At 39.7% G+C, this 18,398-nt stretch overlaps 1 protein-coding gene across 1 annotated transcript in view; it reads right to left on the bottom strand.

The window, feature by feature from the left end:
* The window catches only part of LOC306865056 (phosphatidylinositol 3,4,5-trisphosphate-dependent Rac exchanger 2 protein-like), a 137,721-nt gene that overhangs the window by 7,035 nt on the left and 112,288 nt on the right, over positions 1 to 18,398 (bottom strand). Inside the window, exon 38 of the mRNA XM_079409408.1 lies at positions 7,041 to 7,143. Coding sequence (XP_079265534.1) covers positions 7,041 to 7,143 — 103 coding nt within the window. The remainder of the gene's footprint in view (positions 1 to 7,040; positions 7,144 to 18,398) is intronic.

The raw sequence follows: 18,398 nt of genomic DNA, 5'->3' as shown, positions 1-18,398 counted from the left end.
GTGAATCAGCCGTTGAAGCATCGCAAGCTGCGAAAGGTATTCTAGCAGGACATTTAAATGTTCGAAGTATGTTATCAAAACATGAACAACTTGAAAAATTGCTTATGGATTTAAATTGAGACTTCTTGTGTTTGTCTGAAACGTGGCTTACTAAAACTTTCCCTAGTGCATCTTTAGCAATGCCTGGGTATAAATATTTCAGACAAGATAGGAAAAATGGCAGAGGAGGAGGGCGTCTTATCTATGTTAAAGATCATTTTATAAGTAAACAAGTTAATCTTGAATGCTCAAATGATTTTTAATGTATTGCTGTTTTAATTTATCTTCTCAAATGTCTTTTACCGTTGTTGCAGTTTATAGGCCCCCTTCATCTGATATTTCATTTCATGATCGTTTTAGAAAACGTTTTAACGAAATTGAGATAAGAGTGTATTGTTTTGGGGGATTTCAATCTTAACTGGTCTGATAAAACGACCAAAAAGAAACTGAAGGAAATAACTAAATTACATGATTTTACACAATTGGTTGAGGGCCCTACACGAATTACAGCTACTTCTCGAACTTTACTAGATCTCATCTTTACTAATTAACCAGATAGAATTACAAAAGCTTTACATTTTTTAACTGGAATATCAGATCACAATTTAATACTTGTTTCTAGGAAGCTGAATAAGAATAGTTGTATATCATAATACTAATCAGAGTAACCAGAATTATTCATATAGAATACCAAAAAAGGATACGAGTGCTTTTGGAAATGAGCTTGGACAAATTGACAATCACTTTTATCTTCTGAAAACCTGGATACTGCACATAGAATATTTATTGAGGAGCTAAAAAATGTAAGGAATAAATATACAAAACTAGTTACAAATAAGTCTAGAAAGAATAATTTACCATGGATTAATGAACAGGTATGGATGCTTATGAAAAAGCGTGATACTGCCTTAAAAAAAGCTATAAAATCTGGTTTGCAACAAGATCGAGTTCTTTTTAATAGTTTAAGAAATAAGGCAGCTAAGACATTACAGCAGGCTAAGGCACAATTTTTTGTTAATATTCTAAATGAGGCTAAAGGCAATAGTAAAAGGGTATGGCAAACTATTAATAAATTGATAAAGAAAGACAATAAATCATGTAATAAATGTTTAGAATTGGATTTTAAAGGAAATATAATTAATAAATCTGACAAAATTGCTGATGTATTTAATAATTACTTTGTTGGCTCAGTTCGAACTTTGAGTTTGGAACTTTGTACATTTGGAATAAGACATAAATAAATTAAATCAGTGAATTTAGAAAAATCTGCATTTCATTTGATAACAGTTACAGAGAGTATAATTCAGAATATTATAAAAGATTTAAAAAATTCTAATGCCAAAGATATAGATGGTTTAGACTGTAATTAAAAAAAAATAATAGTGATATCTTTTTAGCACCAATTACTCATTTTGTGAATTTATCAATTACACAAACTACATTTCCAAGTTGTTGGAAAATGGGGTTAGTTACCCCAGTTTTTAAGACAGGTGATCCAACTACTGTGGTAAATTATAGGCCGATTTCAATTCTATCAGTAGTGTCTAAAATAATAGAAAAAGTAGTAACTGATCAAATTGTGAATTTCGTAGATAATTTATTGTGTCCTATGCAATTTGGGTAAACAGCATTCGACAGAAACTGCTGTATGTTCAAGTTCAAGTTCAAGTTTATTTGTATAGTGCTTTTTACGATACAAATAGTTGCAAAGCAGCTCTACGTTATTTTATTGAGCAAATTCGGTCAAAATTAGATAAGGGTGGGGTTGTGGGTGCTGTGTTCCTTGATTTACAAAAGGCATTCGATACACTAAATCACAATATTTTATTATCTAAATTATCACATTTCAATTTTTCAGAAGATACAATAAAATAGATTGAGTCTTATTTTACATCAAGGAAACAGTGTACCCGGATTAATACATACATATCTTCTTTACGAGATTGTCCCACAGGGGTTCCTCAGGGGTCAACCCTAGGGCCATTACTCTTTAGTCTGTATCTGAATGATCTTCCATTGTCCTGATGTGCATATTCAAATGTACGCAGATGACACTGTGATTTATGTACATGACAAAACAAAAGAAAAGGTGGCACAAAAATTATCTATTGCAATGACAAAAATTTTAGATTGGTTTACTCAGTTCTGCGTAACATTAAATGTTCTTAAAAGTGCATGTATGTATTTTAAAATTACAAAGAAGGAGGAGGTCCAACCAGCTATATTAGTTAATGGTGAAAAATTGCAAATTGTACCAGATTTTAAGTATCTTGGAGTTATTTTAGATTCTCATTTAATATTTGAAAAGTATGTTCGAAAAATAGTTTGTGCAGTGTCACCTCAACTTAACAATAGAAGCTTCAAGAGTTTTTTTGAATTCTTTGATCTTTTCTCATTTCTCTTATTGTATTACTTCATGGTCGCAAGCAGGAAAATCTGCTCTTAGACCTTTATATACTTATAAACGTGCTCTAAAAGTATTCGATAGGAAACCTTGCAGGTATCATCATTGTTTGATTATTAAGTACATTTTTTTTTTTACTTTTGACAATTTTATTGTGTTTTATAATTGTTGTCTAATGTACAAAATTGTTAACAATCTTGCACCCTCACCCTTGAAGGAATTTGTTTTTTTCTTGTACTGAAAATATAAGACAAACTAGAGCTTCGTCTTGAGGTGATTGTGCAGTCAGTGAATTTTAATTTACCAATTACTATAAGACAGTGCTCTACCTTAGCACAATTTAAGCTACATTTGAAATTATGGTTAAAAACAAGTCAGGTGTGTGACCATTGAGTATTTCTGTATTTTGAATGAAATTGAGTTGTAAAATTTTTATAATCGCTTTGTATTATTTATAGGGGATATTTTGTAGAAATTTGGTTTGTAGTTTCTATGTGAGAAATCATATTTTTTATGTTAAATTTTGGAGGGATTTTACTGTAAATGCATTATACTGATGTTTTTTTGTCACATAATTTGTTTTGCATTGTCCTGCCCAGGGACAGCAGATGAAATTTAGCTCTGTAGCTAATTCTGGGGCAGTTTTCTGACTGTCTATTGTCCCTGTCAAATAATGAATTAAATAAAAAATAAATAAATATATTAAATATATTTATATTTAATATAAAATATAATAATATGAATATAGAAATGTATAAACGTACATATTTTCAATATATATACTGTATGTGTATTTATATATACATAATAAATAAACAGTACATATACATATATTATGTAAACAAATACTTTTATTTTGGATGTGATTAATCGCGATTAATCGTTTGACAGCACTAAAATATACAGTATACATGTAAATATTTTATAAATATATACTGTATGTGTGTGTTTTATATATATATATATATATATATATATATATATATAATAAATATACACAGTACACACACATATATTATATAAACAAAAACTTTTATTTTGGATGCAATTAATCGCGGTTAATTGTTGCCCAGCACTAATTAAAACTTACAGTAAGTGTATAAAGGGCAGCACAAGTGAAAGGTATGGAACACACATTGGCCAATGCCCCTGATATGAGAAACACTGCCCTAATGTACTCTTTTGAAAGTTATCTGTCTCAACGTGACTGAGTCACTGTCAAGGGCTCTCCAGTCTTTTCCTCTCATGACTCAGGGCCACCTTGAAGTTTCATTTCTTCAGAGCTGACACAGCAGCCATCCAAGCCCTCTATTATACAAGTCTCACAGAGCTTAATGATATCAAAAGAGCAGACCTTGTCAGTTACATCCATAACTACATGAAGGACGCTTCAAGGCTAAGGTGAAAATGGGTAGAAAAAGACTAACAATCTTCCACTTTCCTAATGAAAGGTAGAGAGACTTCATTTCATGAACGTCTATCCTCCTTCCTCCAGACTGGCTAACCGGAGGGAGGAAGAGCTTATGCTAATAGCCATGTAGAGAAACCGAAATGAGAGAAAGCAAACCAAGGCAGTTAAGCTTGTTACATTTCCCAAAATAATTAAACAGGCCTTTGATAAAAATAAACCCTCCTCGAAATGAACACGGTGGCCTAATGTTTAGATTGTAATTCCCAATAAATTAACTGGGTCAGTACAATTCAGAAAACATTAAAAGCAGAGGTAGATATTAGTTCATCTTTTTCTCTGCTGGAAATGGCACTTCAAAGCCAAAACATACAAATGAATTTCCCAGAAGAAACTTTAAATGAGAAACCATGGGTTTATAAAATCATAAAAATGGTCTATTCTGCAGAGAGCTAACAGTAATTTTTTCTTCAAACAGTAACAGTTTTTCTTCAAACTTTTATTAACATTTATATTAAAACTAATTTCAGATTTCAGCATTTTTATATTTTTTATATGAAGATCATATTCAAAGTTTTTTTTTATTATTAATGCAAAAAGGAAAATAATTATTTAATGTTGGTATTCTGAATACATAAAATGCTATCTATGAAATTAGCATTAGAAAGACAAAGAAATGTTACACACATTTGATCACTGAAGTATGGAGGACCAAGAGTGCCACTTAAAAATAAAAATGAAGAATCAATTTATTGGTTTAATAATTCAAACATAAAAATGTATATAAATAAATCACTTTTAAATGGACAAATTAATAATCTTATTTAAAGAGGTTTATTTAATTCAAATTTAGTTCATTAAAACAACAACAAATTTAAAAAGTAATTTTTTTATGTATAAATAAATAGACAAATTTAAAACAGTTTATTTAATTCATGTTTTAAAACGTAGATTAATAAAACAATAAAAAGTGCATTAATAAATATTTTTATTTGAATATGCCAGGGGAATCTAAACGTGTTTGGAGAGGGATTGTGGATGATTTGTTAGTTTTAGCTGATTTCTGCGATAGAAAGTCTCCTCTCAGTTATCAGGGGCTGGCGCAAAATGTGGCATTGGCATCTCGCAGCGGCACTTCAGCAATAAGTGTGTCAATATCACAGCAATGTTTCAGTGTTGACGAAATGAGTAAATCACATGCATTAATGAAATAAAAATGCAGTGTATTTCACATTGCTTTGAAATGTTATTACATATGAATATAAACCTTTGTTCAGTTAATGCAGAAATGAGTTTCTGATACGCTGCAAAAAAACTGAGATTGCGGCATCTCCAGCAGCCAAAGACTTTCTCTAACAGATGTCGTTCTTTGTAACGCCTGTCTCTGACCAGTTATATCATTTAATCAGTGTGAGTAACGCTTTACAAAAGTAATGATAAGTAGTAGATTATGTTTTGCAGTAAGACAGTAATAGGTATAATGCATTACTAATAAAATTTGGGTAATAATTCTCGTTACAATCTCAGTAATGCAAGTTACAACAACATATTTTAACTCAAAATTAAGTGGTGAATTTACCAACACAGCTAAACAGCACAAAACAAATTCTGCGGTAATAATTTCCTGTTGCTGTAATTCGATGACTGCACAGACGGATTCAAAAAATGTTAGGCTGGACATAGGCTACTCCCATTATTTTCAGTTCATCTGAGAAAAAAAGACGAGTGCATAGTCAAGTACAACGTGCGACACCAAACTCTCCAGAAATAGCACGAGTAACTGAAGAAACACCTGGACTGGTGCCACAAACACTAATGGTAGCCTATTTTTTCTGAATGTAATGCAGTTTGTGCTTATCTGTGTTGTGGGGTCGGAGAAGAGCGCCACGGACAAGCTATATAAATTAAGTTTAACTGAAAATAACAGAATATCTGTTTTCATTAAATCATAGTCTATATAGGCTATAAGGAATGAATACGCGAAATGTAGCCTATTTGACTTAAATAATTAACAAATTAACAGAACGAAAGAAAACAAACTGTGTGACAGGACCAAACAACCAAACATATAACTGAACAAACATATAGATACACTGGTTTATTTAAATAGTCAGCAGTAGCTTACAATCTGTGCCCTTCAGCTTGAACTCGGGCCAAGCATTTGCTCATGTGACGAGCATGATTTATTTATTTATTTATTTTTCTTCAGTGCGTTAAGTACAAAGCATGGTTTACACAATAAATAATAATGCGAATGACAGTCCTGTGATATATAATGTTATTTTGTTGAAATGTAGTTTTTAAAATAAAAAAAGTATTATATCGAATTATGTAATTGGTCAGCGAAGGAAGTTCATGTTGCTGGAGATGCAGCCGGAAGTGCCGCTGCGAGATGCCAATGCCACATTTTGCGCCAGCCCCTGATAACTGAGAGGAGACTTTCTATCGCATAAATCAGCTAAAACTAACAAATCATCCACAATCCCTCTCCAAACACGTTTAGATTCCCCTGAAATTTTGCGTCACTTGAATCCGTCTTCTTACTTCCGCTGTAATGATGTATAGCTTTTCTCACTGTCCAATGACAAGGCGTGCTACATTTACAAGCGAGAGAGGGGTTGGCTCTTCAAATCGAGGCGAAAGTTGATTGGTTGCTCCCACGTGTGTACTGTCCAATGGCATTTTTTAACTCGATTGACAAACAGATCAAGAAAAGAGTTTGGCAAAAGGACAAAGAAAACCAACTGGTAAATAGAGAGAGAAAAGTGTTTGCCAAATGCATTTTTGAAAAAATTTTAAAATGTGCATTTAAAAATATTTATTAATGCACTTTTTATTGTTTTATTCATCTACGTTTTAAAACGTGAATTAAATAAACAGTTTTAAATTTGTCTATTTATTTATACATTAAAAAATTACTTTATAAATTTATTGTTTTATTGTTTTATTAAACTCAATTTAAAAACTTTAATTAAATAAACATCTTTAAATATGTCTAATAATTTGTCCATTTAAAAGTGATTTATTTATATACATTTTTATGTTTGAATTATTAAATCAATAAATTGATTCTTCATTTTATTTTTAAGTGGCATTCTTGGTCGTCCATACTTGTTAGTGGACAAACTAGCTTGTCTAAAAGTCTGCAGGACCAAAAGTGCTAAAGAAACACCAAACACCAGAACATACCTGCTTCCTCATAACGTCAGTGGCCTGCATGATGCATCGCGGGGGCAAGCCGTGATTGCGGGCCAGAAGAATGGCCTGTTCCAGCGTGACACTCAGAGTACAACTGCAAGACAAACAATAAACTATAGATCAGCATTTAGCACCATAAATCCCACATTATAATGTAAGACCATAACTCTTTACCAAATATTTCATAAAGCACTCAGATGCTGATTGCAGCAATAGCAAAAACGAGAGGGATAATTACATTCAAGGAGAAAAAAAGCTCCTTTTATCAGAGATCCCTTTCCGCTAGCCATGTTTAATTTTATTAATTATGCAGAGATGTTTTTAATTAATAATTTCATTTAAAAAAATACAGAGAAGCTAAATAAATGTGACTAAATTCTGATTACAGCATGGAGGAGGAGGACAGATCCAAGGCATTTAACTAGCTTGTGAGGCCCAGGCTGATGTCTCATCTGTCTGTGCCAATGCCTGGCTAACAGGAAGACCTGTCAGATGTGCTGTCATTCCAGCGTGATATGCACTTTCATTCTCTGAGAACATGTGTCTGCCACTCACATCCCATTAACATTTAAACAGACAGTCAAAGGGCAGCGTGGCCAAACAGGTGTGAGAGTCATACACTCCACTGCATCCAATGTGAACAGTCCCAAGAAACCAATAAACATCCCCCAAGGTGAACTATGAGCATGTAGTCTCTAAAAGACTGTGACCATAGATATGAGTTGGAAAGGTGCCAATCAGGACAAAATAAACCAGATCATTCCAACCAAAAGCCAATATAAATTTATGAGCCACTGCTAGGCATGTTGATGCACAGTATCTGGGTCAATAAGACTAGATGGCACCCCTTTCCATAACCATCTAACGCATAAAACTAGAAAGCACCTTCTCAACCTAATTAGCTCTGACTATCTGACTTTTTTTTTATTTAAAGGAAGACTGTTTTTTTTAATCACACTGGGGAGGGGGGTGGTCTTTTCTTGCTTTTCATTACTCCAAAACTAAATTAACTGAATTTAATGTAGTTTATTGATACATGCCATAATATAAAACCTTTATAAACCACTTGCAATAAACACATTTTGCCACTAGATAAAAATGGCAGTTTATTACGATATTTAGCAAGTTTACTAGATATCCATGTGCAAAACTGAATGTTTGTATTTAGTTCAACAAGTTAACATTCACTGTAAAAAATGACTGTGATTTTAATGGTAAAAAACTGTGAAAATGCTACAGTAAAAGCCTGTTAAATGGTTAACGGTAAGTTCCTGTAATATTTACAGGGAAAACTGACGTTCCCAGAATTCCCTGCGTTGCATTTCAAATTTTGTTTGAATTTGATGTTTTTTTCTTTGAAATAACTACGTTTCTTCTTAGTTTGTTCTTATCAGTTATGTTTATTAGGATTGTATGTTGCATCTAATGTTGTTAAATTAATGTTTGTTGCATATTTGTGACCCTGGACCACAAAATCAGTCTTAAGTCGCTGGGGTGTATTTGTAACAATGGCCAAAAATACATTGCATGGGTCAAAATGATTGATTTTTCTTTTATGCCAAAAATCGGTAGGACATTAAGTAAAGATCATGTTCCATGAAGATGTTTTGTAAATTTCCTACTGTAAATATATCAAAACTTTATTTTTGATTAGTAATATGCATTGTTAAGAACTTCATTTGGACAACTTTAAAGGCGATTTTCTCTATTTTTATAGATTCCAGATTTTCAAATAGTTGTATCTTGGCCAAATATTGTCCTATCCTAACAAACCATACATCAATGGAAAGCTTATTTATTGAAAACTGGTTTTGTGATCCAGGGTCACATTTCAGTTTAATGAGTCTCACCATGATGGTGTTTAGTGCTTGTGTGAATGACACTGTGCACCTTATATATTTTATAATATATTAGTTATTTACATATTAGTTAATTATATATTAGTTATTATTTAAAAGCTGCTTGTGACGGGCTTTGGTTCATCATGTGACGTTCTCATCACCACCTGCATTTGGTGGTTATCAGTGTATTTCATAGGTACAAAACAGATTTCAGTACTTTAATAGGTTGGTATATTAACATTATATCAGTTAATGAAATTACGGTATTTAACTGTAAATTTAAGTTAAAACCGTAAAACCTAAAATGTTGTTGCCGTATTTTTTACGGTAGAATTCCGGCAACCACAGATTTTTTTTCACAGTGTTGGCAATGCTAAAATGCAAAAATTTAAATGAAACTAAAACAAAAACTGAGATATAAAATTGAGATATTCTTTTGAACCGTCTTTCAGAAATTTTTAGGTTCTGAAAGTTAAAGTGTTTTCATAGTGCACTGAACTCATTTATTTCCAAAAATTATGAAAAAATCTGATTTCCCATTTCCCCAAAGAGAGGCCAAAAGAGCTTTATAAGGTACCACTAGACAAAGTCAATTAGCAGTGTCTGGGTCAATAAAACCTAATCCAAATCTAGATGATGACTTATTTAGAGAGATACCAAACTGATTTTAGATTGCCAAGAACACAAGCGAACATCTGATAAAAAACGAAGTAATCATGGAAAAAATCAATATCTGACACTGCTAATGTTTTTACACCTGTGGGGAGACTGTTAAAACCGGTGAGCTGTAACAGAGAATCCGTCAGGAAGATATTTGGTTATTTAATAGCCTGTCCACTGTCAAACTGTCTATATCCATGATGCATCAGCCTGACATTTCCATCTAATTTTTGGTGATATATACGTGTTCACACAGGCAGAGGTGTCAGATGTGTTATATGGCTCTCATCTGTGAATTCAATCATTCAGTTCCTCTGAAGTGAGAACAGCACTGACCTTTGGCTTTTTCTTACTTGATCTCCATATGCAGATATTCAAGAGTCTAGCTATGATACTAGAATATATGAAACTTACCAGGTGATGGATTTGTTTTCTGTGTCTTTATATAAAAAAAAAAAAACGCATCAGGATTCTTTGCCTGTTTCATTCTTTGATTGTTTGCCCTTGGGAACAAATGGGTTTCTTTCTGGCAAACTGCTGACTATGTAGAAATTCACCTGACGCTATAAGGTGTATTTTACCCTCAATTGCATTTCATAGATCGATCCTCTTGATTTATAATCGAGAAAAAAACACAATACAAAGATTTCAGAGTCACCAATCAGCAGCGTTCCTCACACATATCGCACATTCATAGTCATTTTAAACTTCAAGGACACGTCATGAAAAGCAAATAGAGGTGAATCTCGCTAAAGTGTGGGCTTGATTTATGTGTTTCCTTTACTCTGATAGACACACATATATTGAGTATCAAGGGCACTGTGTGACCTCTTTACGATAGCAAACCCCGAAATTGATCCTCAGTGTTTTACGGGTGATTGAGCTGTCCCTTCTCTTCTCAGCCGTAGCATTCTGTTACTTAATTGCTTAAGGGAATGCTTGGAAGTACATGTAAAGGGTCTTATAATCTCACGTCATACACCACTTTGACCTGCACATGACTAGCAGTGAAGAAAGCATCACGGAAGAACAATTTTATGAGGTTATGAGGTTGGTAGCAAGAAAGTGGAAAGAGTTTATGGTAAAACTAGTAAAAGCAAACCTGTGTCATTTTAGTGTTATTTATATAGAAAGAAAGAAAAAGAAAGTCCTCTCACAGTCAACTGCTTTTATTTCCAGCAAAGTTTATAACAAATATTTGTATTATTTAAACTCTTTCCAATAAAGATCTGTAAAGATTATTTGGATTTTTCAAAATTATACAGTATACTCAGAAAGCTGAGTTTATTATACTATGAATTATTTTGATTTCACTTTTATTCTTTTATTTTTAAATTTCTTTTATTTTTAATTTTATTTTTATTTTACTTTTAGTTTTAATTTTACTTTTAGTAATGGTTGTGCTTGTCATTTTATTACTACTTTTTTTTTTTTTTACATTTTAATAATACTTTTATTTTTATTTTAGTGTATTCAGTTTTAGTAATTTCAGTACTTCAACTTATTTCTCACAGTTGCCAAGGCAGTTTTTATCTAATATTTTTTTTGCTGTTTATTATACTATTAATTATTTTGATTTAGCTTTTATTCTTGTTTTTGTTTTTAAACTTACTTTGAGTTTTAGTAATTGTTCTGCTTCTTCTGTGTGTTGTGTGCCATTTTATACGTTTTTTTTTCTATTTTAATAATAATTTAATTTATTTTTATTTATTAAATTTTTGTCATTTTATTACTTCAACCTCAACTTATTTCTGATAGTTGCCAAGGCAGTTTTGTTATCTAATATTTATATATATATATATATATATATATATATATATATATATATATATATTATTACAGCTTTATTTTAATTACAGAATGCAAGTTTTATATTCGTTTATTATTATTATTATTATTATTATTTAAATTAAACAAATTATGTTTAATATATATATATATATATATTTTTTTTAATCAAGCTTATGGAAGGCTCAAAATTTTATGGCGAAACAAATTATTCACTACACCAGGACATAAGAGAAGATATCTTAAAAAGCAAACAGTTATAATGGATCCTTGCTCAGAAAAAAAAATCCAAAATACTGTCTTATAAAAATAATGACATTTTTGGGTGAAAGTGTCCTTACATTTTCCAATGCATCTGTACAAGCCTTTAAAAGTGAGACACAATTACATGGAAGATCAGAAATGCTTTGCCATCATAGAAGAGGTGGGAGCCACAGCAAGAGAAACCCACTGCTGTGTGATATCAGCCATAGCGAATCAAAGCTGGCTTAATACTGAGCCAACTGGCCTGAGGCAAGACCTGTGTGACGGCATTTATTGGCTCTTTATAAAAAAAAGTGTTCTGAACTCTTCTGCTGACATACAAAATGTGGAAGAGACTCATCAAATGTGTGTGGTTTTTTTAAAGGAAGACTGCTATACGCTACACATTAAGCAACCTACAACCAGTAGATGTGAATGTCTGATTTACACACTTTATGTAAATGTGACCCTGGGAATGGACAGATGGACTAGAAAGACTATAAATTGGAAAGAAAGTCATAAAAGATCAATATAATGAAAGATCAAATATCTTTATATAATAGTTGGGGATGATGGTATTTGAGCACGTTTATGGAGCTCTGTAGAGACCCATGAATGTTTCATTGAACTATTCATGCTCCAAGAGTAGTACAGATGGTTGAAGTACACTAAAAAATAGAATGTTACTGAATTTAACTATTCAATTGTTTTCACTAAAAGGTCTGCCTGTGAGCTCAGTCCAGGCTTTTTGTGCCAAACACAGTCAAATATATATATTTTTTATCCTTTTGGGTTTACAGTTGGGTTCAATAAAGTTTGCAGAGCTTCATCCCTCAATAAAAGTCCAAGCTTGCATTACAGTGTGACAATTCCACAACATGATTTGTGCTAAAATGTGCTTTCACAAACTGTTAAAGTTGAACTGAAATGATTGGGAACCTTTTAAAAAAAAAAAAACGTACCAGGTTACGTATATAACCCAGGTTCCCTGAAGGGAACGAGAGCTACGTCCGAAGACGCTATGGGAACGCCATCAGCGTAACCGGCGCTCTGAATATTATTTACAACCAGTCTAATGGATGGGCGAGGCGTCACGGGCGGGGTGACGTCACGACCAGGAAGTATATAAGCACGTGCGGCGGAGCCCGCGTCAGCTTCAAGTCATGAAGCAAGCGCTGGCAGGGATGCCGGAAGTGTGGCTCGGGACGTAGCTCTCGTTCCCTTCAGGGAACCTGGGTTACATACGTAACCTGGTACGTTCCCTTCCAGGAACTTCGAGCTACGTCCGAAGACGCTATGGGAACGCAATACCAACGCCGCCAGACTGACAAGTCCCTGCCTGGTGTCAGGCTGAAAGAACGGAGGAGCCTGGACTGGCTCTGATGTCGAGGTTGTAAAACCTGGCGAATGTCAGGGGCGTGGACCACCCAGCAGCGTTGCAGATGTCTTGCATGGAGACACCTACCCAGAAGGCCTTGGAGGCCGCCACACCTTGGGTCGAGTGTGCTCTGACTCCCAACGGCGGGGGAAGGTCAGAGGTCTCGTACGCCAGATTGATGGCATCCACTATCCACCTGCTAAGAGTGGGCTTCGAAGCTGGAAGACCTTAGGCGGACCAAAGCACACGAGCAATTGGTCCGTCTTTCTCCACAGGGCAGCTCTGTGGATGTATGCGTCCAGTGCTCGCACTGGACACACACAGTTGTGCCTTTCCTGGTCGGGCTCCCTGAAGGGAGTAGGACAAAAGGCCTGGAGTACGACCGGCTGTGGTACGACCGTCAGAACCTTCGGTATGTACCCCGCACGGGGGTAGAGGAAGACTTTCGCCGAACCGGGCGCAAAGTCGATATGCGAAGGGGCCACAGATAGGGCCTGGAGGTCACTCACCCTCCTCAGAGAGGTGATAGCCAGCAGAAAGACGGTCTTGATCGTGAGGAGTCTATCAGTTATCTCCCCGAGAGGCTCGAAGGGTGCTCTGCCCAGAGCCTCTAGTACCACAGCCAGGTCCCACGTGGGGACACGGGGTTGTACAGGCGGCCTCAGCCTCAGCGCACCGCGGAGGAAACGTGTAACCAGGGGGTGTCTGCCCACTGACTGGCCACCGATAAGGGCGTGGTACGACGAGATAGCTGCCACGTAGACCTTAATAGTGGAGTGGGTTAACCCTGCGGAGAAGCGGGCCTGCAGGAACTCCAGAACTGCGCGGATCAGGCAGTTGACTGGGTCGAGCTGGCAGTCCCCGCACCATGAAGTGAAGAGTTTCCACTTCAAGGCGTACAGTTTCCTCGTAGAGGGAGCTCTGGATTGGAGGATGGTCTCGACAACCTCGGTTGACAGACCGGAAGCTATGAATTGTGCCCCCTCAGGGGCCACACCCACAGCCTCCAGCACTCCGGGCGGTGGTGCACAAGGGTGCCTCCGGACTGTGAGAGGAGATCGCTCCTGATCGGTACCGGCCACGGGGTGCCGTCGAGGAGGGAAATCAGATCCGAGAACCATACTCGGCCCGGCCAGAACGGTGCTACTAACAGTAGGCTGACCGCGTCCCGGCGCACTCTCGCCAAAACTCCCGGGAGCAGAGCGATCGGGGGGAAGGCATACAGACGAAGCCTCGGCCAGGTCTGTACCATAGCATCCAGTCCCAGAGGTGCTGGAGGAGCTAGAGAGAACCAAAGGGGACATTGCGCCGACTCTCGAGTCGCAAAGAGGTCCACCTGTGCTTGGCCAAAAACCTTCCAGATCTGCTTCACCACCTGGGGGTGAAGCATCCATTCCCCGGGCCTCGGCCCCTGTCTCGACAGGACGTCTGCTCCGATGTTGAGATACCCAGGAATGTGCACAGCTCTCAATGATAGGAGCTTGCCCTGGGACCACACAAGGATCTGGTGTGCCAGCTTGTACAAGGGGCGCGATCGCAGACCTCCTTGGTGGTTGATGTAAGAGACCACTGCCGTGCTGTCGGTGCGGACCAGCACGTGGCGATCTCTCAGGTCTGGGAGGAAGTGCTTGAGAGCACGGAACACAGCTAGGATCTCTAGCCAGTTGATATGCCACGTCAGGTGGCGACCACTCCACAGACCGCGGGCAGGGTGGCCACTCATGACCGCACCCCAACCGGTGAGGGAAGCGTCCGTTGCTAGCGAGACGCGGCGACAAGGATCTCCCAGCACCGGGCCCTGGGACAAGAACCAGGGTTTCGTCCACATGTCTAAGGCACGGATGCAGCGCCGTGAATCCTTGACAGCGCGGAGCGAGTTTCCCCTCAGGGAGACCCCCCTGGTCTTGAGCCACCACTGTAAGGGCCTCATGTACAGCAGGCCAGAAGGAATCACGCTGGACGCAGCTGCCATGAGCCCAAGCAGCCTCTGAAACTGCTTGACAGTGAATGGCTGGCCTTCTCGCACTCTCCTGACTGCCGTGAGGATCGACTCGATCCGAGCAGGGGTCAAACGAGCCTGCATCGTGGTCGAATCCCACACCACGCCTAGATAAGTGGTTCTCTGAGCTGGAGAAAGCACACTCTTTTTGGCGTTTAGTCTTAACCCCAAATCTTTCATGTGGGCAAGAACGACATCTCGATGCCGAACTGCCAACTGCTCTGATTGAGCAAGGATCAACCAATCGTCGATATAATTTAGTATGCGGATGCCTTGCAGTCGCAACGGGACCAGGGCCGCATCCACACACTTGGTGAAAGTGTGGGGTGAGAGTGCTAGGCCGAAGGGAAGAACCCGATATTGGTACGCTTTGCCCCCGAAAGCGAACCTCAGGAACTTCCTGTGAGAGGGAAGGATGGACACACGGAAATAGGCGTCTTTGAGGTCTATCGTGACAAACCAGTCCTCGGACCTGATTTGAGACACGATCTGCTTGACCGTCAGCATCTTGAACTTCAGCAGTCTGACTGAGAGGTTCAAGAGACTGCATTACATCCTGCAACACCTCGACAAACCTGGGAATTATGCAAGGATCTTATTTGTGGACTTCAGCTCGGCCTTCAATACCATCATACCTGACCTTCTCTCAGACAAACTGAGACAGCTCTCTGTGCCCTCCTCCATCTGTCAGTGGATCACCAGCTTCCTGACAGACAGGCAGCAGCTAGTGAGGCTGGGCAAACTCACATCCAGGATTCTCACCATCAGCACTGGCGCCCCTCAGGGTTGCGTTCTCTCCCCACTGCTCTTCTCCCTCTACACGAATGACTGCACATCAAAGGACCCCTCTGTCAAGCTCCTGAAGTTTGCGGATGACACTACAGTCATAGGCCTCATCAAGGACGGTGACGAGTCTGCTTACAGACAGGAAGTTGAGCAGCTGGCTGTCTGGTGCAGTCTTAACAACCTGGAGCTGAACACGCTCAAAACTGTGGAGATGATAGTGGACTTCAGGAGAAACCCCCCTGCTCTCCCCCCACTCACCATCATGAACAGCACTGTGACTTCAGTAGAGTCATTCAGATTCCTGGGCACCACCATCTCTCAGGACCTGAAGTGGGACAATCACATTGACTCTATTGCGAAAAAGGCCCAGCAGAGGCTGTATCAACTTTCCTCCGCCAGCTAAGGAAGTTCAACCTGCCTCAGGAGCTGCTGAAACAGTTCTACTCTGCAATCATCGAGTCTGTCCTATGTTCTTCTATAACTGTTTGGTTTGGTTCAGCTACCAAAACAGACATCAGAAGACTACAACGGACAGTTAGGACTGCTGAGAGGATTATCGGTGCCCCTCTGCCCAGCCTCCAAGAACTTTACACCTCCAGAGTGAGGAAAAGGGCTAAGAAAGTCACTCTGGACCCCTCACACCCAGCTCACTCTCTCTTTGTACTGTTGCCCTCTGGCCGGCGCTACAGATCACTGAGCACCAGAACAGCCAGACACAAGAACAGTTTTTTCCCCCAGGCCGTATCCCACCTGAACAACACATAACACACCCCGGTACTGTACATCTGTAAATAACTCATCAAACCTTCATCTGTACATAGGACACATGCACATTCACAGTTCTGTCTATGGTCAAGTCTCTTTTCTGTATATTTTTATTTTTATTACTATTGTTGTTCTTAATTATTGTATATTCTCTTCATTAGTGTTCTTTATCACCTTAATTATATGTTGCCTGCACTATGTTTGTACTTTCTGTACTGGTAGCTCATAACACCAAGACAAATTCCTTGTGTGTGCAAACACACTTGGCAATAAAGCTCTTTCTGATTCTGATTCTGATTCTGATTCTGAAGAGACGCAAGTTCAGTATGGGCCTCAGCCCTCCATCCCTCTTCGGAACAATGAAGTACCGGCTGTAGAAGCCGGTGTACTCTTCGTGAGGTGGAACCAACTCTATGGCTTCCTTTTTCAGCCAAGTTTTGACTTCCTGTTCCAGGACCAGAGCCTGCTCGGGGCGGACCGTAGTCACACAGACCCCGTTGAACCGCGGGGGTGGCCCATCGAACTGGATGGAATAGCCAGCCTCTACCGTCCGCAGGACCCAGAGAGACACGTTCGGCAGCCGTTGCCAGGCTGCCAAACGATCTACTAAGGGAATCAGTCTCTCGAGACTGACCTCTGGTGTTAGAGAAGCGGCCAGACCGCTGTCTTGCTGCGGCGCACCGACAGGAGATGCGTAATCTGGCGGCTGAGGCGAGTTCCTCAGGCCCGCTGAAGTCACAGGCGGTAGAACCTGAGAATAACGCTCGCTGGGACCTGCAGTGCCCTGGAACTGCAGGGTTGGCAGACAAATCCCCGGAGGGCACCGAGGGGAGACGGTCACCGTGAGCCGCGGTGTAAGCCGCTCCACCCCAGTAGGGGTCGTCCTCCGTAGTCCTGGGGCTCGCCCGTCAGGACATCTGAACGAACCAGAGAGACACATTCGGCAGCTCGCTGTCCAACAAGCTACTAAGGGAATCAGTCTCTCGAGACTGACCTCTGGTATCAGAAAAGCGGCCAGACCGCTGCCTCACTGCGGCGCACCGACAGGAGACGCGTAATCTGGCGGCTGAGGCGAGTTTCTCAGGCCCACTGAAATCACAGGCGGAAGAACCTGAGAGCAACACTCGCTGGGACCTGCTGTGCCCTGGAACTGCAGGGTTGACAGACAAATCCCTGGAGAGCACCTGAGGGGAAGCGGTCACCGTGTACCGCGGTGTAAGCCGCTCCACCCCAGTAGGGGTCGCCCTCCGCGGTCCTGGGGCTCGCCCGTCAGGACCTGTTGCGCGAGGAGCTGGTATGCGGAGGAGGCTGCGCCCGCCCAGCAGCCACCTGAATTTCGAGAGCGCGCATACCATCTGCCCTCAAAGAAACTGAAGGCTCTTGTGGCTCCTCACACTGGGGCGAGAGAGGCGGCGAAACCTCGTCAACGCTCGTCACATCAACCTCCTCGGAGGACGCAGCGTCAAGCCCTCGTCTCGGGGGGAAGAGTACCGCTTCCGAACCGAGAGACGGGGCGCCAGATCTGGTGGATACGGGAGAAGATTATTTTCTCTTCTCTTCTATATGCCCGCCAGCCAGATCAGCCTTTTTTTTCTACGAGCCCAACGAGCGCAGCCGCCGCTCTGCCTCGGCAGAGTGGGGCTGGCTTTATTTGTGCTTGTGCAACACTAGAGTTTACAACGCTCATCACAGTCTTTCTCATCCACCTCCTCGGTAGGAAGACAAGCGGGGCGTCAAGCCCTCTCTCTGGGGGAAGAGAACCGCTTCCGAGCACAGAGAGCGGGCGCTGGATCTGATGATCCATATGCGAGCCGCGCGAGCGCAGCCACCGCTCTGATTTTGCAAAAGCGGGACAGACAGCGCGCTTGGAGAGCTCGCTATACATTGGA

The sequence above is a fragment of the Barbus barbus genome (assembly GCF_936440315.1).
Source record: "Barbus barbus genome assembly, chromosome: 46".
Lineage (NCBI taxonomy): Eukaryota > Metazoa > Chordata > Actinopteri > Cypriniformes > Cyprinidae > Barbus > Barbus barbus.
Note: the sequence above shows the minus strand (reverse complement) of the source record. Positions and strands in the feature narration are given on the sequence as shown.